A 27974-nucleotide genomic window follows, 5' to 3' on the forward strand; every position below is an offset into this window, starting at 1 on the left:
AGGAAGATATACAACTTCATACTGCAGATTCCCAGAGGCAAGAAAACATACATGTTCATACTGCAGATTCCCAGAGGTAGGAAGATGTACAACTTCATACTGCAGATTCCCAGAGGCAGTTAGACATACATGTTCATACTGCAGATTCCCAGAGATAGGAAGACATACATGTTCATACTGCAGATTCCCAGAGATAGGAAGACATACATGTTCATACTGCAGATTCCCAGAGGCAAGAAAACATACATGTTCATACTGCAGATTCCCAGAGATAGGAAGACATACATGTTCATACTGCAGATTCCCAGAGATAGGAAGACATACATGTTCATACTGCAGATTCCCAGAGATAGGAAGACATACATGTTCATACTGCAGATTCCCAGAGATAGGAAGATGTACAACTTCATACTGCAGATTCCCAGAGGCAAGAAAACATACATGTTCATACTGCAGATTCCCAGAGGTAGGAAGATGTACAACTTCATACTGCAGATTCCCAGAGGCAGTTAGACATACATGTTCATACTGCAGATTTCCAGAGGTAGGAAGATTTACAACTTCATACTGCAGATTCCCAGAGGCAGGAAGACATACATGTTCATACTGCAGATTCCCAAATGTAGGAAGATGTACAAGTTCATACTGCAGATTCCCAGAGATAGGAAGACATACATGTTCATACTGCAGATTCCCAGAGGCAAGAAAACATACATGTTCATACTGCAGATTCCCAGAGGTAGGAAGATGTACAACTTCATACTGCAGATTCCCAGAGGCAGTTAGACATACATGTTCATACTGCAGATTTCCAGAGGCAGTTAGACATACATGTTCATACTGCAGATTTCCAGAGGTAGGAAGATTTACAACTTCATACTGCAGATTCCCAGAGGCAGGAAGACATACATGTTCATACTGCAGATTCCCAAATGTAGGAAGATGTACAAGTTCATACTGCAGATTCCCAGATGTAGGAATATGTACAACTTCATACTGCAGATTCCCAGAGGGACGAAGATGTACAAGTTAATACCGCAAATTCCCAGAGGGAGGAAGATGTACAAGTTCTGACTGCAGATTCCCAGAGGTAGAATATGTATGGATTGACACTCCAGATTCCCAGAGGGACAAGGATGTACAAGTTCACACTGCAAATTCCCAGAGGGAGGAAGATGTACAAGTTCTGACTGCAGATTTCCAGAGGTAGAAAAATGTACAAATTCATACCGCAGATCCCAAGCCGAAGGCTGATCATGCATTTCAGTTGACAAAACTTTTGACAGTTTGCTTGTAAAGTTGAACAGGATAGCATGTAAGATTTAACAAGTTCGCATGTGAGGTTGAACAGGTTAGCATGCAAGATTGAACGGATTTTGTTGTTGTTGCTAATCGCCTGACCTAACATTAAATGTATTGTTCTTCAACAATGAGGTTGGTTCATGTCACAATGGGCCAAAAGGCCTTTTGCTAGGGAATGGGTGTCATTTTATCCCTCTTACTGTCTTCACTCCTGATCACACACTTTGTATGTGCTATGTCTGAGATATGCTCCCCCATAGAAATATATGGTCAGAAATAGATGTCATGACACGTGAAGAGAGAGAGTGAGTGGTGGGAGAGAAAGGGAAAGGAAAAGGAGAGGAAATGGGAGATTAGAGGGGGAAGATATGGGGAGTGTGACGAAACCAAAAGGAAAGCACAAGAAGCAAGTGGCGGAAAGGTGGTTTGGAGAATGGCAGACTACGGTAGATTCGTTTTTATAAAGTTGTAGTTCTGCTTTAACCCAACTACAACACCAAATGTAAGATTAAAATATATATATATATATATATATATATATATATATATACATACATGCATATAATTACATACATATAATTGCTTATATACATACACACCATGCATATCCATATATTAAACAAAATTATAGAAATGCTATTGCTATCTGTGCCGACAGCATATCCTGCTCTAACCACACAGTCCGTACAACACCACAAACGCACAATACAATTGTACAACCAATGATTGGAATGAAAGAATTAGGTGTTTTCCCATTTGACTTTGTAATGTGATCACATTGTGTAACCAGGTGCTCATATAGTCGCTCCTTATACTCCTTTGCCCTCAAGTAAGCATAGCACAATAAACCCCCATGTATGAAGACAGTTAAAACCCGCATTCTATGATGGAATTGCATCACAATTTTAGGTCATCCTATTTCAGATATCACATCACGCTTGACAACATTACTTAGTCCTTCATGGCCAGTGACCGTCGGAGTCTGACAGTTGAACTGTTATAATCAGTGCCAACAATGGTCATGAAGTCCACGACTGCTTAGAACATGACCTTTGTGAAATGACTTTGCTGTTTTTTTTTTTCACCATACTATCCCTGGATTCCCATGGGATGGCAGGATAGCTTTGAGGTATGCACACTCACCTCTAAGCTGTCTTGCCTGGGTTTGAATCCCAACCCAGATATAAACTGTCATCCTGGTGTTTCACATGCATGGCGAGGCATCAATGTGTGCGTCGACCCTCAGATGGACATCACGCTGGAGGACCTGTCTGCCAACGTTGGTCGTTGGTGGACACATTAAAGATCTCACGGTGTCTTTGGCGAAAGGTGGTTGAGTTATCACCGGCATCCTGGCCAAATTCCAAATTCCTGCACCATCACTCGAACGTCAAGTCTGGCCAGCTTGAAAGACTCGGGTCAAAAACTCTCCCCAACTGAAACCACAAGAATGTGGGAATAATTTGTGCCATTAAATCAGTTGTGCAGTAGAAGTAGCATCCATGTATTCCTATCTCACTTGAAAAAGACGTCGTCATGCGCACCTAACTACTCTTGTACTTGTATGTATCGGATTTCTCTCGGAAGACAAAATGATGTGTACCCTTACCAGCAAATTCCAATTTCCTCTCGGGTTTAGCACCAGGACGATAAGCTAGCCGGATGAGGAAAACCACTTTGGTGATTCTTTATGCACTGAGTAAAGGAATTATGTGAAATTATGTCAAGCTTGTAGGAAATGATACCCTGTAGACCCCCTATTCAAATTGTCTTTGGGTAAAATAGTGATAAAATCATTAAAGAAAATTGTTAAAACCATATTTTTTTTTTTCTATTACACTTTCAAAATGAATCTCCAAACTTTCCATTTTATCGATGTTTAGAGCATCATGACATACATGCTCATCCAGTCTGTTTGTGATACAAACTTAGAATGACTTTTTGTGCAGAGAGGGGTAAGATTTTTTTTTACTCAACTCTTAAATCATTTCAAATAAATCATAACATCATTCACGTCATTGTATTTTGGCCGACATCAACAGCAGTGAACTTCCGAAAAAAGCTTGTGTTTATTTTTTAAGCCTTTAAAACCTTTCTTTTATTTAAATTGAATTATATACTTCGTATTTTTTTTCTAGTCTTTAAAACCTCTTATTAGCCCCCGTTGGACTTCGTCCGAAATGGGGGCTGAAGCATTTGGTCTCGATTTTCGTGTCCGTGCGTGCGTGCTACGCGCAAACATATCTCGAACAATTTTATTTGTACTTGACACAAAGACAGCACATGATGGTATATACATGCACGTCAATTTTTGTCGACATCAGATTCAAGATGGCTGACTGGCGGCCATTTTAGTTGTAAAAATCCTGATCTTGAACATGTCCTCAACCATTTCTCAGACATGCATTTACTAATATTGTTCAAACTTGACACTCAGTTAATGAATGATGGTTTACATAAGCATATCATTTTTTTTTTTTGGAGATCACATTGAAGATGGCTGACCGGCGGCCATGTTGTTACTTGAATGTGTCCCCAAACATTTCTCAGACATGCATCGTCCAATTTTGTTCAAACTTGGCACAAGCCCAGTACATAGTGGCATACACGCGCCCCTTACTTTATTTTGCGATCTGATCAAAGATGACTGACTGGTTGACTGGCGGCCATTTTTAGTTGTACATAAATGTGGCTCGCCCTTTTACTCCATACAGCAAAATTACTAAAACAATGGGGGCTATGACATTCTATGTCTTTTTTTACTTGTTTTATTTAAATTGAATTATGCACTTGTGTTTTTCTTTTCTAGTCTTTAAAACCTTTACTTTATTTCAATTGAATTATATAATTCTTGTTTGTTTTTCTACAGTCTTGAAAACATTTATTTTATTTCAATTGAATTATGTACTTGTGTTTTTCTTTTCTACAGCATTTAAAACCTTTATTTTATTTCAATTGAATTATATAGTTGTGTTTTTCTTTTCTACAGCCTTTAAAACCTTTATTTTATTTCAATTTAATTATATACTTGAACACTGTAGAACACACACCACCTTGCACTTCCAAAAACCTCCAGTTAAACAGTAATTGGACAAAATATTGTGCCATTTTCTGCCATCTCGAGCAATCAAATTTGCCACTCATGCCCTGGGCGTTTGGGAATATCAAGATTCGGACAAAATTGTGGATCGTAGGAAATATAGATCCTCATTGGAAACACAAAGGAAGAGTTTAAAAGACTCGAGATTGTGCAGGGTAAGCTGTTCTATGAACTCTCTAATTTATATACAGTATTTATTTGCATGGGCTCAGGCTCATGGAGGGGCTGCACACAAATCATATGCAGATAGACATTAAACAATGTCAGATTTGACTGCAGACAAATACAGCCACTGACCTTGGGAGAAATCAAGCCTCTCCCTGTGGCATTCTGGATACCACAAATGCCATCTTTTGACATCGGTTTCCTCTGAGATGTCAGCATACTCAATGCCTACTTAACTCATAGCTTTTGCTACGACTGCTATGAATACGACTACATTAACAGCCCCAATGATTCCATGCCTTGTGGGGTTGGCCGGAAAATGTTTTTGGCCCAAGCTGGCAAGGCCTGACATTCGACTGAGGGTGGTTTGAGCAGGAATTTGTAATTTGTTCAGAGTGCTGGTCATAACTTGTCTACTCTCGACAAAATACACCCATGGGATCTTCAACAGCCACCAGTGCCCCAGGTGCGGCTAACAGGTCCTCCAGCATTACCTCCCTCCGATGGATGGTGCACATGTTGATCGATGCACCAGGGTGACAGTTTATAGCTGGATCAACATTCGAACTGAAGACAGACAGCTCAGAAGAGAGTGGGCATAAACTCGGCCATCCTGCTATCCTTAACTCATAGTTTTAACTTTACCCATCCATTTAACTTTCACTCTTTCATGGGCCTCAAATTGGAATTATAGAAAAAAAAACAACATACGAATTATCGATCCAATCTTATTCATAATCAAATGAAATAATTTTTTTTTTTTTAATTCCAAGGCTATTCATTGAATGAATGTGAATAAAATTTTGCAGGGAATTTTATTTTTCATTCACCGATATGTAACGATCTATAAATTACAGTTTTGATGTTGGCTGCTTGGTATCAAGAGAATTAGAAAAACGTTTCAGTCGAATAACTTTCATTGGTCAAACCATGAAAAAAAAAATTAAAAAAAAAATCACAAACTCAACTTTTTTTGCGTAAAAATATAAAGAACATTCATTCGTGATTCATTTTAATGATGCACTTTTAAGTCGACCAATTCAGAAGTGAACACCGCATCATGATAATCATCTATCTTTCCCGCTGTTTAATCCCAGCCATTACATTCCCGAAATTGTCCAAACATTCACAAATAACTACTGAATGCAACATGAATGTTGCAATCGAAGTTGTTCATCATTGAGAGTCGTGAAGCAACATGAACGAGTTTATGAATGCAGGTCAGAGAGGATTTTGAATTTAATTTTAGAAATACTTTAGATTTTTTTTTTCTTGTTGTTGCTTTTCTGACAGCATGGTGTGGAGGTAGCACACTTACGTTTGAGCTGTCTAGCCTGGGTTTGATGCCAGACCCGACTACAAACTCCAACTGGTGCTTCGCAAGCAGAGTGTTGCATCACAAAGTGGGTGCGGTCCCTTGGATGGACGTTAAGCTCAGAGTTCTGCCTGCTGGCAATAGTTTGTGGATATCAAAGTTATTACGGTGTCTTTTGCATAGAGTAGGTGAGTTATTTCCGCACCCTGAAGAGATTACAAATTAAGCATAAATCATCTTCAGTCGAACGTCAGACCTGGCCATTCGGTTCGTGAAAGACTTGTGCTAAAAACATTATTTTCATTTTATTTTTTTTTTGGTATACATTGTCGAGGCTCGTATGAGAGATAACACACAATGCACAACAAGTGGGGCAGGAGACAAGATGGGGTGGGAGAGGGAAGGACAAAACAGTGGGAAACAGAGACATTAGGAGAATTGTGGAAGGGAGAGGGATGGGGCAGGGAGCATGGGGATTACAAGATGGAGACTTCAGGAACTTTCAGGAAGGAAGACAAAATTCGCCAGTTGATCCCACAAGAAAGTTTGAATAATTGAGGCTGTTAGAATAGTAATAGTAATACTAGTTGCAATCATCGTCGTAGTAGTAGTAGTAGTAGTAGTAGTAGTAGTAGTAGTAGTAGTAGTAGTAGTAGTAGTAGTAGTAGTAGTAGTAGTAGTAGTACTTTAGAGGCTTGCGCTCAGGGCACAGGAAAGCTCAGACAGACATAAGTTTCCTGTTTCATGTCGATCGACTTCCTCATCTTTGCAAGTCCATGGTTATAACTGCAGCAGACAAGGTAGAACATTTTAAAGAGAAAGCACTACCAAGACAAATAAGGAGGGAGACTAAAACATAATGAAGTATTTCCAAAAATATAATGATAATAATAATAATCAGACAAGTAAAAGTAAGAGATTTGGTGGGAAAGACTGCTAAGTGCATCATTTATCATCCAAATTTCTTTAAAACTCTCGGTAGTTTGGGAATATTGTGCCACCTTAAACACCTAAGTGATTCGTGAATATAATAACACTCTCAGATATGCAAAACGATATTGCAATGCACTGCCTTCAATCTTTACCTTTCTCGTGTTATAATGGGGAAGTTTTGCAGAGGCCAAAATAAAGTTAACCAGGAGATCCCATGATCGACTCTCCTTCTTTACAGGGTGACCGGAAATAAAAAGTGTTTGGGAAAAATTAATCCAAAAGCCTAAGAGCAGGTTTTTCATCAGCAAAATAATTGTTTGAAGATGCAGGCACTGCAAGAAATATGGTTTCTGCATTCCCACAGAAGCAACATACACCAGGAAAGTTTGTGAAGTGTTGCAGCAGTGCTTCAAAACTTTTGCGGTAGCGCCCCGTGAAGCAATCTCCAACTTAGGTCCCCCACTACCCTTGGTGTTGGATGGAGATAAGGAGATTCCCAACTTGGATGGGTAGGCATCGGAGGCAGAAGGACCTCACGCCAGGGAGTATCCGTCCGATTTGCTAACTCAACAAAATGGAGTGAGTGGATTACTCATGCATATATTTATTTTCTTGTTGATTTGCAGGACACCTCAGCTGTGCTACAGACCTTGCTCATGTTATGTGCAGGTGGTGCTTGAAAGTGATTGAGTCTGCGCAGTTTCATCATAAAAGCTACGGAAGTAGGGGGTGAACCTGCATAGCTTCCCCACCTTTGCAAGGTTTTTCCAGGAAAGCCAGGCAGTCAGGAGGTAATGAGTTTTTAACCTCTCGGAGTATCCGAAAAGGAACTCTTATTGTCTGCAGGTCTATCTTTTCTGTGAGTTCCTCAGGTGAGAAAACACCGTTCCTCCCATCCTTTAGAGATCTCCCACTGTAGATATACTCAGACAAGAGTTTTTCTCTTTATAGTGATGGAAGCCAGCGTCGGGGCTTGTGGAAGTGGGTTCAATAAAAGTGAAGGCAGCATGAGGGGAGGAGAGGGAATGGGAAGGCAGCATGAGGGAATGGGAAGGTGGTGCGAGGGGGGAGGGAATGGGAAGGTGGCGCGATGGGAGGGAGGGAATGGGAAGGTGGCGCGAGGGGAGGGGAGGGAATGGGAAGGTGGCACCAGTGGGAGGGAATAGGAAGGCGGCGTGAGGGGATGGAATGGAAAGGTGGCACGATGGGATGGGGGTGGGAGGGAAGGGGGGATGGGAGGGAATGGGTAGGTGGCATGAGGGGAGGGACTGGGAAAGTGGCATGAGGGGAGGGACTGGGAAAGTGGCGCGATGGGAGGGAATGGGAAAGCGGCATGAGAGGAGGAAATCAGAAAGCGGTGCGAGGGGAGGGACTGGGAAAGCAGTGCGAGGGGAGGGACTGGGAAAGCGGCGAGAGGGGAGAGAATGGGAAAGCAGAGTGAGGGGAGGGGAAGGAATGGAAAGGTGATGCGAGGGGAGGGACTGGGAAGGTGAGGGGAAGGGAGGAAATGGGAAGGCAGTGTACCAGGGCATTACCGGGGCGATAAAACATGTCCAAACAGCAGCGTTTTCCTTCTAACCAACATGTTCTATATAAAACCAGGCGGTGACATTTAAAAATCTAAACTGATGCTATTTGGTAAAGGCCTGCCTGCATGCAGTTCCCCCCCCCCATCTACTCCTCCCCACAGTCCCCCCCCCACACATTCCTCCCCACAATCCCCCCACCACACATTCCTCTCCACAGTCCCCCATTCCTCTCCACAGTCCCTCCCCCACACATTCCTCCCCACAGTCCCCCCCACACATTCCTCCCCACAATCCCCCACCACACATTCCTCTCCACAGTCCCCCATTCCTCTCCACAGTCCCTCCCCCACACATTCCTCCCCACAGTCCCCCCCCCACACATTCCTCCCCACAATCCCCCACCACACATTCCTCTCCACAGTCCCCCATTCCTCTCCACAGTCCCCCCCCCAATCCCAACAGTCCTCCACACATTCCTCCAACCTCTTCAGGGTCTATACTAAAAGTGCACGTGCACCGGCGATTTACTGACCCTTTCACTCACCCACATGCACGGATTTCCCCACACCTGCACTGCACGGTGGCACGTCCTGCGTGGCTTCCAGGCTTCAGCGCTGCAGAAGTACATGGTTCGTGAGACGGTCACATAGCCTCCTCAGCAGCACCACACACCAAAGGCCCAAGTTCAAGTTCAGATCGCGTGCCTATAAAACCCGCGCACCGCACACACACCCCACTGAGAGTCATTTGTTCCCATTTCTACCACATCCATGTGTGCTGTCTACATACCGCTTCACTTGCAGAAACTACCGACTGTTAATATTTTGGCGGAACTATAATAATAATAATAATAATAATAATAATAATAATAATAATAATATATAAATATATATATATGTATATGTATATATATATATATATATATATATATATATATATATATATATATATATATATATATATATATATATTTTGTAATGTTAGCAAATCACCCAAAACGGAAACAGCAAACTGCGTATGAAATTGCCAAAAAAAACGACCCCCTGTGGACTATGCATTCATGGATTACAAAATCAGGTTCTTAAGCACGGCGTTTCACTCAATCAAGTTACGCTTTCTGCACATTCCACAATCTTTTGTTCACTCAATATAATCTCCGGAACAATAGAAAAAGTAAAGTTTAACGCTTTGCTTAAATAAATGCAGATAGTTATTAAAAAAAAACCCGCTAATTTCTTCAAATTTTCGGATTTCACTCCAGATTTCGATACTTATTTTGTTCAACAGATTCGATTCTCAAATCCGACATAATATTTTGATTATATACTTTAATTAGTCCGTGAGAGTAGATCGTGTTTCCGAAGAGGCATGTTTGAATAGGCTGAACAAAATGGCGGCTGAAGACTCCAGCAAGAACAGAGAACTGACCAAGATGGTGGCACGCCATCTTGGGAAGGCTTATTTTGGGGGGTTTTTTGTGATGAGCACCCTTAAATTATCTTTAAAAGAGGTTTTAATTAACTCAAACACCCAATTTTAGCTCTTGCACTTCCTTGGAGTTTTCTTCGTATGCATGCAATGTTTCAGGCTGCAAGGTTTTATGGTTTTGGAGTTATGGAGGAGACACACTGACACACACACACACACACACACACACACACACACACACACACACACACACACACACACACACACACACACACACACACACACACACACACACACACACACCCTTCTATTAGTATAGCTATACATACACTTTACCATCACCAGTATGTACATACCCCCTTGAATAATATATTTATTTATATACACTTTACCATCACCACCAATGGCATACCACCTTGACCTATCCAGCTATTTATTTATATACTTTTAACCATTCTATCGTTATTTATATACTTTTAACCATTCTATGGTTATTTATATACTTTAACCATTCTATGGTACCTGTGTTCCACTTTGAATTGTTTATTTATTTATTTATTTATATATACACTTTACCATGACTGCTGCCTACATACCACCTTGAATTATACATTTAGTTATATAAACATTAGTATCTCCACTCCCTCGTTCCTTATTTAATTACTCAAAGGTTAAAATCTACAAGTCCGATTTTTAAGGTGAGCTTGGGGACTTATATTCTTGTTAAATACAAAATGGAGAATCATGGAGAAATGAAACGACAGAGGATGAAGGTCTTTTTTTTTCTGAAGGGAGCCTGTGCATATTAAACAACAAAGCTGGTGGTGGTATGGCAGCAGGGTTAGCAAGAATAGAAGAAAAGATCATCAGTGAAAATGGGAGATGGTATCAGATGGAAGTGATCTGCAAACATTGAGGAGTGGAGAGAAGAATAAACATGATTGGACGGACCAAGGAGGGCAGATTCCACAGGCAGGAAAAGAGAGGCCACAAAAGAATGGAGATGAAAAAGATGCCTGTTTGAGGGTGGAGGTGGGGTGGAAGAGGTGAGTTGGTCGGAGATCGAAAGGACACTAACTGGTGTATGGTGAGAAAAGCACTAACGCTAACTGGTGTATTAAGATCGAGATCGAAAAGACACTAAAACCAGTGCATTTTAAAAATGCATTCATGGATTACATCAAAAGAGGCATTTTACGGAGTGGGAAGTCTAATAAAGCACTCATGTAAACAGTAAAAACCGAGGATACTTGAACAGGCAATTCAAGATCAAGAACAAGAAGAAGAAAAATGAAAACTACAAGGAAATTACATGGCAGCACCATTCAAGACATTAGTAAACTTGAGGTTAAAAACGATTGCATGGTGTAAAACTGAAATAGATTTTGGTGAGAAAGGTGGGACAGAATGTTAAACATCGGGCCTTCCCAGGCATCCAGTCCATCTCAACGTGTGTGCTGGGAAATGTGAAGAGTCATGGTACATTTGGTAAATCATAGAAAAATCTGAGGTATAGCCTGTGGTCAATTTAGAGTGGGCGTCACAGCTGCCGAGACATACATCACCACCCTTCTCTCCAAAGTATTTTGGAAATGGTGGTTGTATCTGATGGGAATCTTAGCAAAGGCTTTCCTGCCTCTGAGACGGAGAAGAAACCATGACTGGTTCCAAACCCTGATCGGCTTAGGGGTAACATATGGAACCCAAGGGAATCGGACGTGCTTACCTGCAGAATCCGTTTTCAATCCAGACCATTAGGAAAAAACGCACCCAAGTCTCTTCTTAAGGTGGAAAGGGTAGGGGATGTTTTGAAAATATATTTCTTACAATATCATCATAACTTACGAATCACCAATTTCGCTGCTTCTTCCATATCCATGATCTTTTTGACCAGGTTTAGGCGTTAATCGTGGTGGTTCACTGTGTTCATGTTACCAAAAACACCCACAGAACTTGGAATTTCTTGAGGTTGCATTTTCTTGATCATCCACAAACATTATCGTCTCAGCAAGATGGGTCCCCCAAAACTTCATTACCGTACTCAAGATCGATGGTAACAACACACATCAGATTGTGGTGCCGGGTTCGGGGATGGGGAACGACTGCTAGATGGAGCAGTTGGCCCGTCTCCCCCCCACCCCCCGCCCCAAACACCTGGAATTGGAGGTCGTCACTCCGGATAACTCCGAAGTCGATGGGTCGCTTAATGGACCGTGGACGCCAATATTTAGACCGCACGGTTTAGGGTCTTTTTGTCTGATTCCAATTTACCTAATTAGCCGCGAGGGTCTTGCTTCCGGGGAAGCCACACCCTCGGCCGGCTTTATCCAAACCGAGTGGCTGTTACCGACTCGGATCCGACGTAACTGAGCAGGAATTACCAAAGCCGCGCCGGCCCAAATAACAATTTACAGCACAATCGGCCTCCCTAATTCTCAAGCCCGAACCATACTGGGTCAATGAAGGAAAACACAGACAACTAACTGGAACATTTAACAGTTATTTATTTACAATAGGCAATAGGGAGGGAAACACAGAGCAGACTTAATCACGAATATAAATGCAGGCAAATGTACAATGGCAATCACTTAACAGTTTTACTTACAAGACTGGCCACAGACGGACACACACATGCAAAAAGAAATGGAGCTGGCTGGCCTTTATTGGACCCTCCAGCCCCAGAGTATAGGCAAGCTGGGGGTCAGAGTCTGGTCAGGTACCTGGCCGCCTCGCGCAGTTTTACCGACTCGCACTTGTGGAGCTTGGAGTCCATGGACGGGAACGGGGATCCCCAGCTTGAGCGCTCCAACTCAACCCACCACAAATCCTACAAATGACCTGGCCAGCCACGAACAATGACCGACGACCAGGAGAGCCCAGCAGACCAGAAGCATGGAACGACCTCCAAGGAACCAAGGAACAACACCCACGGATACAGCTCGCGATCCCTCTTATCCCTCCCACGTGCGGAGTGGAGGGATCCGCTCTCGGGTAACTCGCCTTCAGATTGGATGGGGTGTTTTCGGGTGTCGTGGTGGCCAGCCGCGATTGGAGGAGGGGGGGCGTGTCGGCGTCTCGGTGCTCCTCCCCCGAGAGAGGCTCTTTTGTCTTCCCAGTGTCGAGAGGGGAGACATTTTTATTTGATGGGACGGAATCAGAGCTGAGGCGATCTCACCCCTGATTTGATGGGAGGAACATTCCATCTTGCTGGGGCGGAGTCGGCCCTGAAGCGATGGAAACGCCGTCCACGTTCGTGACCTTGAATACGTGCGTAATGGAGCTGAAGGAGTGGAGGGGATTGATGTAGAAAACTAACTCGAAAGAAACTCGCAGCACACATATGAAATTAACCCATTAGACATTGGGGAGGGATTCTAACTATCCACATATACTTAACAAAATAACTTAACTTTGAGTCAACCGTATGTGTAAATGCGAATGGTTTCCAGATTCGTAACAATGTGTCATGAGCTTCTCAAACTGAAGTTCAAGACGAGACGTTGCTTCACCACTGGGATCCAAAACAAAAAATTGGAATGCAGGCAATGGAAGCCCTCAAAGGGCAATATCATGGCCTTGATTTTTATAAGATGTTGAGGGAATCCTGCTGATTGACTCGAAGCATCACAAAAGTACAACCACAAGGGAATATTACACTAGCCTCATGCAAAAAATTGTGGCAGGCCATCAGTAATCAGTGAAAAAACTGTGGGGGTTTTTTTTCCACCTGTGTTAGATTTCCATGTATTTCCTTGTATCAATGCAAACCTGACAGGCCTGTCAGCCAAACACCTGTTCTGAAGGCTTGTAGAATTCAAAATGGAGGCAAGGTCTCTCCCCAATTCAGAAAATCACTATAGAGTTCATAGAACACGTTATCTTGTGCAATCTTGAGAAAAAGTACACAGGGAGGGTCGGCGAGCGGCAAATTTGATTGGTCAAGACGACGTAAAATGCCATAATATTTCGTCCAAATACTGTAGTGGGGCAACTTAGCTAAATATAGCATAACGATTGTGCATTTTGTGAGGAAAGCACCAAATTTGGCCCACTAGTAGGCGATCATATTATGAACAGATTTGGATATTGGGCCATCTCAAATTCAGCCGCTAATGGCTGTGGCAGCGATTTTCCACTGCCATCAAAAATTTTGAGATGGCACAATATCCAAATCTGTTCATAATATGATCGGCTACGAGTGTGCCAAATTTGGTGCTTTCCTCACAAAATGTACAATTGTTATGCTAAGTTGCCCCACTACTGCTAAATGGACTGTTTTTGAAAGTGCTAAAAAGGCGATTTGTATTCTACAGTGTTCAAGTATATAATTCAATTGAAATTAAATAAATATTTTGAAGATTTAAGAAGACAAAAAACCCAAAACCTTATTTTTGAAGTTTACCACCGTTGATGCACCGTCTTTCACACCACTTTATTTAACACATTACATTAGTCCTTCACGTCCGTTTGTATCCTTTATGAAATCTCTAAAAAAAAACAGTAAGTTACCAGTTTTGAATGATTTTCAATTTTGTATGACTGTCAGGCAGGCAGAGTAAAAATGTATCTCACTCCTATCTGCGTATGTGCGTTTGGGTCAAGATTCCATACAATTTGCTGGATTCAGAGCCGAAGTACCGCTAAACTGCAGGTTTGTTTTCCGATTCATGTTCAAAACATAATATTCGATGTAAATTAAGTTGTTCCTCGATCAGAAAATGATGTTTGTGGACAGATAGAGAGACAGACAGACAGACAGACAGACAGACAAAGTAAACCAATTGCTTAACCCTGCATTTCGCTTCACATGCGCAGGGTAAAAATAGTGGATGGATATGCTGTATTAATAAAGTGTTTTAGGCTTCAAGAGCAAGGAGAACTGCAGGAAAATCAGGAGAAGTGAGGAATAAAGATGTTTTGATGTCATGCAATAAGTCAGACGATAAGCCTAATGTTGGCTTAACGGTTAAGGTGACAGCCTTAAGATCTTAGTCTTGAGTTTGAGCGCCTGGTGTCTACTAAATAACACAAGGTAGGTTGACTCAACCTGTCTTCCTTCTGAGGTTGGCAAAATGAGTACCAGCTTACTGGAAACAGGAGACACTGCATCAGCAGCACAGCTGTGCTCCCATCAATGATGTAACCAGCAGCCCCAAGCAGCATATGAAATAATAATAGTCAGATGATCAAACATAAACATTCAATTTAGACTATCTGGTAGCGTTATAAGGTGTGTTTGTATTGCTCCAATTGGCCAAGTTGAATAACACTATGAGATGATGAAGCTGTCCAGGACATCTTTATTTATGCCTCCACTGACAGAGTTATTGCGTTTTTGGGTTGTCCGCCCGTCCATCCTTACGCACATACGTATCTCTGTCCATGCACATTTCCTCTGTTTTCTCTGCAACTGCTTATCCGATTGACATGAAAGTTTCAGGATAGGTGCGACGGCTCATGTAGAATGTTTCAATTGTAATTATGATGTCATAAGTCACGTGGTGTGGCAGCCATGTTAGAAAAAAGGAAAAAAAATTACACCTCTGGATCTCAAAAACCGCTCCATGGAAAGAAAATAGGACCGCCTGTCCTAAAGCTCACCTGGATCAGGAGCAACAATCACTTAAACCCCCCTTAGACCCTGAATTTTTTTTATGCCATGAACAAACTTTGGTACATGATGGGTGATGAAGGTTGTGGTCAAGTTTCATCAAAATCATGTGTGTAGTTTCAGAGAAGAGAGTAAATAACTATTTTAGGGGTCAAAAACCGCCAGTAGACACCCTTAATTAGCGCAGATTTTGATATAGTCAATACACCTTGGTACGTCATGGTTGATGAGGGTTAACTTTCATTGAAATTGTGTGTGTAGCTTCTGAGAAGACAGCAAATACCTATTTTGGGGGGTCAAACAAACCCCCCTCCACCTCATCGACCCCCTTAATGAGTGCAGATTTTGATGCGGTCGATAAACTTTGGTGCATCACGGGTGAAGAATGTTGTGGTCAAATTCAATCAAAATAGTGTGTGTAGTTTTGGAGAAGAGAGCAAATACCTAATTTTGGGATGGGGGTCAACCCCCCCCCCCACTGTAGACCCCTTTAATGAGTGCGCATTTTGATGTGGTAGATAAACTTTGGTCCATCATGGGTGATGAAGGTTGTGGTCCAGTTTCCCAGTTTCATCAAAATCGTGTTTATAGTTTCGGAGGAGACAGCAAATACCTATTTTTTGGGGGGGGGGGTCAAACCCCCACCCAATGACCCCATTAATAACCACAAATTTTGATGCAGTCGACAAACTTTGATACATTTCAGGTGATGAAGGTTGTGGTCAAGTTTAGCAAAATTGTGTGTGTAGTTTCTGAGAAGAAAGCAAATACTATTTTAGGGAGTTCAACAGCCCCACCCCACCCCATAGACCCCTTAATGAGTGTAGATTTTGATGCGGTGAACACTTTTTGGTACATTTCAGGTGATGAAGGTTGTGGTCAAGTTTCACCGAAATTGTGTATGTAGTTTTGGAAAAGAGAGCAAATACCGATTTTGTGGGGGGGGTCAACCCCCCCCCCCGTAGACTCACTTCATGTGTGCAGATTTTGATACGGTCAATATACCTTCGTTAGGCATCAGATATTAAGCTTGTGGCCAAGTTTCATCAAAATCGTGGGTTTGCTTCAAGCGATAATAACTGAAGTGTTCACGGACTGACTCACTCACTCAATCACTCACATACGAACACTGCTTGATCGCATAAGCTCACCTGACTAAAGTCCAGGTGAGCTAAAAATGAAACATGGCACATGTGACATACTCCCCATGGGAAACGCGTGTGATTTTTTTTTTGATGTTGTCAAAGGTTGCTTCGTTATGACGTAATAATTGCATACATCAAACGCTTCGTCCAATCAGTCTAAAAATTTTGAGGGTCATCTCGGGCTAAATTGTATTGGGTGGGGGGGGGGGGGATGACGTCATCAATCATGTGGTTCAGCAGCCACATTATATTTAACATAAAAACCTTCAAAAATCTTATTCTCCGAAACGGCTGAACACATCGAGGTGAAACTTTACAGGTATGATCGTGGCGAACCCTATCAAGAATTATCCGAGTAAAGACCTTGCCCGGCACTGAGAGCAGCGTCACCCCTCGGTAGTTGTTGCAGTCTTGGTTATCACCATTCCCTTTCCAGAGAGAGACAACAAGGCCCCTCTTCCAATCAGTTGGGATGATGCCTGTGTTCCAGGCAGAGCACAGAACTGCATGCAACGACCTGAGTACAGCATTTCCATCAGCCTTGCAAAGTTCATCATGGATGCCACAGATCCCAAGAGCTTTACCCCATTTCAACCGGTTCACCGCAGCCTGTGTTTCCACAAACAAAGATGGATCACAGTTGATTGGAGGGTCAGCAATAAGGATAGTAACACCCTTGACATCCAACTCGACAGCTGGTGGATCAGCATGGTACAGCCGCTCAAAGTAACCGGCCCAGCGGGCCTTCACTTCGGACTCCTCTGTAAAGAGCCCATCACCCTCCGCTCTCTCTGCAGAACACCGAGGGACGTGCTTGGAGGAACACAATGCACGAATTCCCCTGTAAGGATGACGAGAATCACTTGACCACAGGTGATGCTCTTCCCCCTCACTGATTCCTCACACATAGGCCAGGGTGTTCACGAATAATTAATAGGTTACATGGTCTGGCAGTCATATTGGATTGGACAAAAATCATGAAAAAATTATTTCTCTTGAACAGCTTCATCAACGACCGTGAAACGTCACAATTATGATCTAGTAATCATGGGGAATATTTGTTTTAGATTTCAACCTGATGGGACACATGGTTTTGGCAGCCAGACTTTTTCAATATTTTTATATCTGGGTTCAAGGATTTAAATCAAACTTGGTACAAGTATGTATAATGATGTAATAATGTGAGCAGAGGCATATCTGACGACGTTGTGATGTCGAAGCTGCACGGTGGTTTGTATATAGTCGAGGCTCGTGTAGGTACTAGAACACAGGAAGGACCAAGACGTAACAGAACAAAAGGAACAGTGGAAGGAGGAAGTGGGAGGGAGTAAACACACCAACAGCAGGATAGAGGGGCAAAATAGAGGGAGACTTGGAAGCATGAAGGACATGGGGAAGAAAGAGAGCAAGGGGAGGACACAGGGGGTGAACAAGCTGGATGCAGATGAAAATTCTCAGTTCCAGAAATGAAAGGAAAACTGGGTAAGAAGCAGAAATGGAACAAATTAAAAATAATATAAATTGAAGAGGGTGAGGGGCTGAAAAACATGGAAAGATGTGGGCTCAGGGAGGGTTAATGAGGGTAGAAATGATCATGGGTATCGTTGGGGGGAGGGGGGGTGACCTGAGATGGCGGTGAACAGCTGTTTTGAAACAGTGGAGGGAAGGATGAAACTGAACAGACTGAGGAAGTTCATTCTACAGGTGGGAGAGAAAAAAGAATGAATGAATGAATGGAGTTGAGTAGTGAGCCTGGATTTTGGGAGTTTCACTGGTAGGGGGTTAATGGTGGACCACGTGCACCCTGCAGAATCTTGAGGGACAACGCATGGAAAGAGCAGAGGGTGCTTGATCAGAAAGGAGGTGGTAGAAGATAGAGTCCAGCAAACTGCCTGTGATGTGAAAGTGATAAGCCCAGAGATTCAGCTTAATTGCAGAAGATACCACTGATTTTGACAACCTTGGTTTCCACGGCATCAAGTTGAGAAAGCTGGGAGGCGGGTGCACCAGCCCAAAGGGCGAGAGCAGTACTCCATCACTCTGCGGATGAAGGCCTTGTAAGTAGATAAAAGTTCAGAGGTGCAAGCTTGGTACACATATACAATACACATCAAGAAAAATTAACACACATGTTCTTACAACTTATACAGGCAAATATATAAAACTACTTTATGTTATCTCTGAATATTACCAGATGCTTTGGAATAGTAGGCCTTGCCATAACAAGTCTAATAGTTGCTGGTCTATCTCTCAAAATGGAATCAAATTCATCGTACAACCAATTCTTTTGGTCTGACTTGCTTACTTATGATCTTTGAGTTTTCTGTATTCTAAATTTTTTCAGCTTCTCCCTGCATTGAACTGTTGATTTATTTATTTCTTGTGATTTCAATTATTGAGACAGCTCAAAATACACAGCTTACACCTGTTTGGTCTTGTTTGATTCAGCATGGACCTCTCAGACCACAACAGGACTTGGATTTGCACATCAGACTGCTCTCAAGACTAGTACCACAAACTAACCTCGCTTGCACAAATCACCATGCCTTTGTCCAAAGGTAAGCCCGTTTACAAAACGAAAGTCCTTCTTCTCATTTGGCCTCCTAACATAGTCCACAGTTCCTGCTGGGCTGGCCACTAACGAGGACTGAAAACACATAAATGCTCATGGTCGGCCTGTCCAGCAAGAACTATTGGCAGTTGAGCACAGTATAAGCACACCTCTAGATGCTAAGGAAAGCAAATTCTTGCAGAAACATCTTTACAAATGCAAACATGTATGCAATTCACAATAACACGTCTTGGCATGCAATGAAAGCAATGGATCCTCTTTAATACAACTTGGCATGTAATGATTGGAATGTAATTCGCGATTACACGGCTTGGCATGTACAGAAAGGAAAATATTGTCTTTAGCTATGGAAGCATTGGAATTTTTTCTGCTGTGTTTTACATGATAGGAATCAACCATGATACTCGATTTGATTCTTATCATGTACACAAAAAAGGAAAGACAAATTTATAGATTACTATTTGGATTAGGCTAGTTCTCACGTTACCTGATGTGTTACGATATGGCAGAGCCCTCGAGGATGGATTGGAATGGTGCTCCATAATAGCCAACTTCCGGATCAGAGAGAGTACCTGATGATGAAGTGACACTGCCTCTGGGTGTTGGCATTTCCATATTCATCATTTCCCAAGTTTACCTACTTTACTGGTGGCTTATGTCACCTTGCCTGACTCCTCCTCTTCATCACCTCCCTTGGGGTACTATCGTGTTCTGTTTGAACGAGATACAAGTGCAGTTGTCTGTTTGTTTGCACACTAATTTAACGTTTCTATGTTTTCACGAGGCATGACTTATGTTCGACTGCAGTGCTGACATGGAAATGCGACAAATGCATGGTGGGACAACTGGCTTTTACTTTTGTGTTTGTTGTTACAGTATTTGTATCTGAAAGTACAATTGCCTTGTACCGGTACCTAAAGGTTTTCTTTGAGCGCTGCTGCTTACACATAAAAAAAAACAACTGCCTGGTGTGCTTTATATTAGAAAAATGATGTGGCTCAGCTTTTGAATGATCATAATTAAATCAATTAATATAAGCACTGCATATTAAATGCAACTCTAACTACTATCTCATGACAACATAAGAAACGTTTCATACTTTGTCTTTCTTTGTTGACTCGACATCTTACCTTACTTAAAACTCCACACCCTCTTGTAGCCTTACTTCTCCAAATAATTATTGTCTTACAAATATCCTTTCACACTTCATCGAGGTAACAAGCCTCATTCTTGAGGCTGTTATAATAATAGGCCCTACATTTAATTCCTACACTATTGTTAAAATGTATAGGGTTAATGACAAGCACACACCATCACCAATCAGCTTGAAGAGCGCTTGCCAAGTAACTTAATGACTCAAGCAAGCACTCCAACGAAACGGTTAAGGAGGAAAGGCTGGCCTGGCAAGCTTTCGCAAGATGATTGGTGATGGAACACATCCCAGTTGTGTAATAAACCCCGTATAGTATTTTTGGACATCTTACATCTTCCTTTCTTTTGACCGTTTCCATTTCCCTCGGAGTGCTTCGAAACCGAAAAGTGAAACAGAGTTGGTGAGAAGTTTGGGGAAACAAAAAAAATATTAAGAAACTGAGTAAAAAGAAGAGGGGGCGTTGACAGCGGAAGAAAGGGGGGCGGGGGAGGGGAGGAGTGAGATTGTTTGTTTGGTGAGAATTTAGGAGCTTCAGAACTGTAGATCGAGACTTGAAAGTGGAGAGTTGTAGGGGCCAACGAATGGGGAAACTGACTAAATGGAATAGCATAATCTGGTATTTAGTAAAGAAAAGAGGAAAATAAAAAGAGCTACGCTGACAACAACTATATGACTGAAACCGAAACAAGAGTACACGTACAACTTGTCCCATGAGAGATTTAAGAAGGTAGGTGGCAGGAAGGGAGCATGTGTATGGCGTTGAGACATGTATCTGAAAGGCCATGTTTGCATCGTGGCACAAGTTTGGAGTTTACATTACACTACATTTTATACATTGCTTTGATTACCGGAAACCGGGTGGACCGGTCTCTCCAGGGAGGGAAAGGGGGGTGAGAGAAAGAAGAACATTTCGTTTATATCCCCCTTCCACAAATACAAAACTTGTAATTACTCATCATTGCACATACTGTGCGTACATATATATATATATATATATATATATATATATATATATATATATATATATATATATATATATATATCTTGTACACATATATTATATACACATAGTATTGAAAACATGATAAAGGGCATTGAATATGGTGTGAGTGGTCAGCTTTTACATGTAAAGATTTAATGATGAAAATTTTTTTTAGTGGTTGGGTATTGTTACATCAAAGAAGTTTTAAAACTTTAAATGCCAATGCAAAGTACGAAAATGATGTTCACTAGAAATGCAAACTAATAAGCATGCTGAAACACAAAAGAGTGCACCACAGGTTAAATAGCCTGACTCAAATCCATATTGTTTCCCCAAAACAGCTCTTTATTAACCTGTGTGTGAAAAGCAGAGTTAAGCAATTGGTTCACTTTATATGTTGGTCTGACAGTTCGAGGAACAGCTTAATTTCAACTAAATTTTATATTTTGAACACTGTACAACACTAATCGGAACATGAACCTGCAGTTTATTAGTACTTTGGCTATTTATTCGGCAAATTGTACAGAATCTCGTCCCGATCGCACACGCACACAGAGGCGTAAGGTAATTGTTTTTTGTCTGTCTGCTTGTCTTACAGTCAAACAGAATTGAAAATCATTCCAGGCAGGAAAGTTACTGTTGTTAAGGACGTCATAAAGGAAATGAATAACACGCACAAATAACTAATTTAACATATTAAATATAGTGGTGTAAAAGACGGTGCATCAACGGCGGCAAACTTCCAAAAAAAGTAATTTGGTTTTTTTTCTTCAGCCTTTAAAACCCTTATTTTATATAAAATGAATTATATACTTGAACACTTCCAAAAACATTCCATTTGCAGTACGTGTACAAATATTTATGCTGTCTCATGACCTGAGGGCAGAGTAACTTTGCGTTTCAGCATTCAAATATGGCTGTACCTATTGCTGTTTGCTTAGTGCAAAATTAAAAGCAAGAATATAAAAGACAACTTCCCACATCATTTTTCTCAAGACTGCATGGGGGTAAGGTGTTCTATGAACTCTGTATTTTCTTCTGTCTTTCCTTTTTTTTTTCTTCAAGTGTGACCTCATTTTGTCCTTCCAGTCTTTCACTACGTGTCTTTTTGTCTGGGTATCTCTCATTCTCTTTCTCTGAAACCTTTTTCTGGTTTATTTGTTGTTTTCTGTCTTCCACTCCAATGCATATACTTTTCCACATGTCTTCACCCCCTCCCCTCCTCCATCCACCAATCCACCCTCTTTCTCTTCCCACTGGCTTGTGGTTTCGATGCTTGTGGGTTTTTTTTTGACCGCCCACGGCAGTTTGAGGCAGCCTTTAAAACAGGAGGAGAAAGAGTGGCTGCTGAAACAGACGGCATGGAGAGAAGCGGTGAGCAGAAAATTTAGAAATAGAGAAATCATGGAAGAGAGAAGACAGATGGGAAGACGAATTGGTGTAGCTACTGGCGAATCAAAAGTAGAAGAACAGCGAGAATATGTATGAGATTGTAGCATAGTTATCGATAATTTTAAGTGTAAATTGGAGAGTACAGGATACTCTGAATAAAACAAGGAAAGGGGGAATCTAAACAATCAAAGATCTAGGAGCTTGGAGAGTTCCGTGTGAGAATAGGCAAGGGGGAAATGATTTTAATCAAATAATTGGCTACATTCAAGAAAATAAAATGGAGAGTTTATGGGGAAACACTGAATACTAGTTTTAATTAAGGGATTTTTAAGTTGAAAATTACAGATGGAAGATTAATATGGAGAGAAATGTAATGGAGACATCTTTATCGTCATGAATTTGAAAAGATTGAGTGATGGAAGATTGGGAGAACTGAGATCAAGACATTTGGAATTCGGATATTTTGAATGAAGAAATTGTGAATTAAGAATTTCTTCATAGAGAATGAGAAATAGTATTTTGAGAAATGAGAAACTTGCAGATTAGGTGGAATTTTCTTATTAAATATGGTTAGAAAAGATGAAGAATCATAACACCAAATAAACCGAACTAGAACAACAAATAAGCAAGACAGAGAGTGGTCGTATTACAAAACTTGGGAAACTAAATGGTTTTGAGGAAGCTTTTGTGAGTAAAGAGGAAAGGGTAAAATTACAAAAGGAAATGAGATGGAGTGGCAAGAGCTAACAGACAGGCACAAAGTAACATAGAGGAAGATCAAAATTGTATACATGTGAGCAAGACAAAAAGGTTGATGGGCTATTAATAAACATGAGTTGGGGCTGGGTTTAGACATAGAGGATCAACCCTGGGGTTAGGTCTGAGAATATTTATATCAAGGGTTGGAGGATTAAATGTATTGTAAGGCTTCGGACTTTATTGGAATTAGAACTATAGCTAGTTTACTCAAGTGACCTAACTGGATGAGTATTTTACAGGTTTTCTCGTGGCAATGTGCCTTGTCCTTTGTGCTTCACCATATGAAACTGCACCAGCAACTACCGAATATGATCTCAAGCATCTTTCCGTTCGTCTTTCAAGTCTGTATTTCAGCGTGAAGGAACTTAAAGAAAATTACGTGAGTTTTTTTTTTTTTTGCATCAAACGCAGTTTTACATCCTTATGCCAAATGGAAAAATCTCACTTGGATATTGTGACTTGTCATCACACTTCACATCCTTTGCTCATCTACACTCATTTTGTCCTTATTTCCTGCCTGCATACACATTACTTTCCTACCTCATGCATGCATATGTCCATTAGCTTTTTGAGGTCATTGTGTTTCTTTTGAAGGAAAATATTAATGTAATGAAGATGCATTTACACAGTGAAAAAGAAAATTATTTTAAAATGGGAGAGATCTGGAGATTGATAAAGTGGACGAAATAAAAGCAGAATGTAAGAAATAATATTGTATATAGTGGGGAGTAGCAAGTAAAACGAAAAGATGAAACGTGATCTGATGTGACTTGATAAAACAGATATGGACAAAGGAAGGTATAGCTTGAATGAGTTTAGAAAGTTGGATGACTGATGTGTAAAAAATAACAATTGTTGCATATTATGAAGTTTGAGATTAAGGTTACAATTCAAATGTTGCCTCTGTTATTTTGTTACTCTCCTAAAAGAGAACTTTTCTCACCTTGATACCCTCTCACCTGTCACCAGAGAGAAATAATGAGTTAATATCCTCTGTCACATTGCTCTTACATGAGCCAATGTTGTATTATATATACACAATACTTCATTGAGTAAGGGAATGATGACGATTAAAATGATGATGACTTATTATAATCAACAGTCTATAATGTTTTTGCCATTTTAACTCATTTGCAGACGCAGTGGGTTGGTCCACCCTTCTCAACTGATATGGGATTCATTGATATGTTACCTGAACATTCTCTGCCTGATCCTTCCACTGGAATAGACAACACCTTTGGACTCGAGGATATCTGCACCTGCCAAAAATCCATCACGTTGTACGTGGTTACCTTAAACCATGCGTTTTTTGAACAAAACATCACATACAAACTCCACAACGAAGTACTTAAGTTGCTATCTGAGCTGAGATTACAAATGAATCGACTCAAACGAATCTGCACATTGGAGATTGTGGGCAATGAAGATGATGGGATTCAGATGTCTGAATCTCCCAGAACTGAAATGGAGAAGCGTACTCGCACGCTTGCCATCCTTATGGACCTGGAGAATTGGCTTGATAGGCTTCTCACAAGCATGGATGATGAGCTGGTGCGTGATAAATCCAGCCATTAAAAAATATGCAAAAGTAGCAAAAGGGAATTGATGTATGCAAGTCTGTGTTATGAATGTATTTATGCGAAAATTGATTTGCGTTTGAAAAAAAACAACAAAACAGTTTTTGATAAACAGGTACTATATCGTTTTACCCTCCACCATGCTATCTTTTTCTTCATCTTAAACTTTCCCTCCTTATATGTTTTGCCTCTTCATCAACGTTTATCATATTTCTTAGACCATTCTCTCTCTCATTCTCAGTGTATATAAAAAAAATATTTATTATATTTATAAATAAGTTATCCTACAATGTCAATAACAATAAATATTATGACAGGTACCTTTGATGATCGACCGTTTATAAAATTGAATACTTCTTGCAGAAGATCAAATGTGAAGAGTTTACATTTTCTACAAAGTAAACAATCTCAGAACAGTAAAAGTACAATACAATTCTCCTGAAGGAGGAAAATTCTTAGAAAAACGGAAGGAAATTGGTCTGCATTCGTGTCAAAACTGATCATGTTCACCGCAAAACATTATGGTGTTTAAAACCAACGAAAGAGTAACATTGAATTTGAGTTCATGATAATAAAAAACAGAAAGCGAGACAAGCTATTGTGCATCAATACAAATAAAAAATGGAAAAAAAATAATTAAGGTAACATCAAAGTAAACTGAAGCGATCCACTACAGTATAAAATAAACTTGTTGAATTCTCATAATGTAATCCACAAGGATTTTGTGACACCTGTTATACAGGCTGCAGTATTTTAAACTATTGTACCCATTTGCACACACACTGTCATGCACTGTGAGGACCCATTCTGGTCTTTGATTCTGAAATGGTAAACACCATATTTTAAGCACTGTTTGATGCAATATTTCTCCAACATTTATATTTAAAATGATCATTTGTCTCATGCACATGTAGCACAAGCTAAAATCGTACTCAAACTATAAAAACATTGATCAGTGGGTTCCAGGGTTCCAGGGCAAGTTCCAGGGCAAGTTCCAGGGCAGTTACTTTAATCTGCTCCGAAATCCCTCAACACCTCAATTGCAATTTCTAATCTGGGAACGACGTTTCATGTTTCATCCCCCGTTGTGGTATTTATAGATTCTAAGTTATATATTTTTGTATGTTCAATGTCATTCACATTTTCAAATAACTTTTTTATTTCTATTTTTTTTAACAAATGTCTTATTTATTTATAGAAAGAGTTTAAATATCTCATACTTTATGCAGGGGAACAACAAACTCGATATTTCCCCTTTTTCTCTTGCTGCTACCATTATGTGATGGCTCATTTTATTTTGTAATTTATTATTTTATAAAACAGATTCCATTGTTCACGTCATATATTTTATTTCTATGCAGAATCTCATGCAAATACTGTAAGTTTCAAAATTTGCAAATACCTCTCCATTATTTAAATGTTATTTTATTTTAAATAAATAATTTATTCTTAGAGCAGAATGAATTAAAAGAATAAATTATTTACATTTACATTCCTTTGGGTTCAAGTTCTCAGTTTGTATTCATTCATTTCATGGCTGTGACCTGCATTTTGTTGACATTGTTGATGAAGTATAAAGAATATTGAAAAACTGATGTTGTGTTTGAATTTTTTTTTTCATTCTTTCTGGGTATTTCAATGTTGATAAAAAAGATGCTTATTTTGTTAAGTACTGTATTAAAACCACTTTCTACTTTCATTTATTCAAAGACCAGGGCTCTTGGAGGACTAAACAAAGCAAAGATTGATGTTGCAGAAGTAGCATTCTCCTCTGAGCTATCTAGTCCTGGTTAGAATCCCCACCTGATTATAAAACTATCTGAGTGGTGTTTCACAGGCAGGGCATTGGTTGTATCAATGTGTACGCCATCCCTCTAATGAACATTAAACTGGATGTCCTGTCTGCTGCCATTAACTAGTGGGAATGAAAGATCCCATGCTGTCTTTTGTGAAGAGTAGGTGAGTTATCACCAACACATTTAATAAATTCTCAAGTCCTGCCCCAATTTGGCCTGGAGAGGAGATCAGCAACACCTGGCATTTCCCTGTAGAAACACCAGCATGACGCCCCAATTACCTGCGAGATCATCGGATGGATATTGATGATGAAAGCAAGAAGTCATGTTACTTTTTCATGCTTTGGCAGTCCTTTGAAGAAACGAGTTAAAATTTCATAAGGGCTTAAAAAAAACCGCAATATCTGAGATGGAGCATTAACTTAAATATTTAAATTGACCCCTCTGGGCAAATTCCATAATGTATTTACCTGACACTGTTTCAAGGAGTGGAGCATTTGAGCATTGTAGACATTTATTGTGTGCTATAAACTGTCAAAATATCTGTCAAAGTTTCCATCAAAAAAATTTGTATGGTTCTTTTTTTTTCGGGGATTTTTTTTTCTTCACTTCCAGCATTTGTCACTCCTGCCACCAGTGTCCAATGGCAGGGAAATTTTGTGTACGAGTAGACAAGATAGACAAGATTAAACAGATGAGGTGACATACTACATACACACTGCATAAATAACAATCAATATTCGTAAACCATTATGAAATGCTGAACAAGGATAATACACATTAAAAAGAAAAAAAAAAGAATACATTTCTCATTGCAGACAGGTTAGTGTTTTCTACTGCCTCTTCTCAAGTCCTGCTAACTCTGCCCTCACGACTCCAGTCACTCCAGCTCTCATTCTTTCCTTTGTTCCTCTTTTCTCCTGCTTGCAGAATTTCCTTCTTCTGTCTGGTCAATTGCACTCTTCTCATCGGAACTTCAAGTCGGCAGTGCACACACCTCAAGCCATCCTCAATCCATACCTGTGACATTATCTGTCCACATTTTTGCCACCTCCTTCCTCCCCCCCCTCCCCAATCCCCAATTACATTTCCCCATCAATTTCCAATTTGCTACATTTCCTTTCCTCTTATCTCTACTTGCTCAGTTTGTTCACCCCCTTGTTGCATCCACATTGTCCCGTTGACCCATTATCAATGTGTTGGAACACAATTGTA

General features: G+C 40.6%; 1 protein-coding gene and 1 long non-coding RNA gene across 8 annotated transcripts; one reads left to right on the top strand and one right to left on the bottom strand.

The window, feature by feature from the left end:
- Window positions 1-1381: 1381 nt before the first annotated feature.
- Window positions 1382-24647, bottom strand: LOC147034117 (uncharacterized). Of its 4 annotated transcripts, XR_015056997.1 has the most exons (4): window positions 19588-19714; window positions 18489-18568; window positions 8889-9048; window positions 1382-6668 (listed from the first exon to the last, which is right to left on the bottom strand). It is a non-coding gene; the product is annotated as an uncharacterized LOC147034117 (long non-coding RNA). The 4 variants fall into 4 exon arrangements; XR_015056999.1 differs by lacking the exons at window positions 18489-18568; window positions 19588-19714 and adding an exon at window positions 24579-24647; XR_015057000.1 differs by lacking the exons at window positions 18489-18568; window positions 19588-19714 and adding an exon at window positions 20585-20684.
- Window positions 19810-26536, top strand: LOC147034118 (uncharacterized). 4 transcript variants are annotated; one of them, XM_085876652.1, is made up of 3 exons: window positions 19810-19936; window positions 23626-23765; window positions 24524-26536. In XM_085876652.1, the coding sequence occupies exons 1-3, from the start codon at window positions 19894-19896 to the stop codon at window positions 24959-24961; spliced, it is 621 nt and encodes a 206-aa protein (XP_085732778.1). In that variant the 5' UTR covers window positions 19810-19893; the 3' UTR covers window positions 24962-26536. The 4 variants fall into 4 exon arrangements, 2 of the variants coding, with proteins under 2 accessions (XP_085732778.1, XP_085732786.1); XR_015056993.1 differs by lacking the exon at window positions 19810-19936 and adding an exon at window positions 20731-20980; XR_015056994.1 differs by lacking the exon at window positions 19810-19936 and adding an exon at window positions 21339-22242.
- The last annotated feature ends 1438 nt before the right edge of the window (window positions 26537-27974 follow it).

Source organism: Eptatretus burgeri, chromosome 1 (assembly GCF_056783735.1).
Source record: "Eptatretus burgeri isolate ZD-2024b chromosome 1, Ebu_testis_v1, whole genome shotgun sequence".
NCBI classification, from domain to species: domain Eukaryota; kingdom Metazoa; phylum Chordata; class Myxini; order Myxiniformes; family Myxinidae; genus Eptatretus; species Eptatretus burgeri.

Excerpts from the sequence above, each read along its gene's own strand:
- LOC147034118 (XM_085876652.1), top strand. The coding sequence starts at position 19,894 with ATGTTCGACTGCAGTGCTGACATGGAAATGCGACAAATGCATG. Across the intron at positions 19,937-23,625 it reads GGAAATGCGACAAATGCATG|GTTTTCTCGTGGCAATGTGC; the intron begins GTGGGACAACTG and ends AGTATTTTACAG. Across the intron at positions 23,766-24,523 it reads AGGAACTTAAAGAAAATTAC|ACGCAGTGGGTTGGTCCACC; the intron begins GTGAGTTTTTTT and ends ACTCATTTGCAG.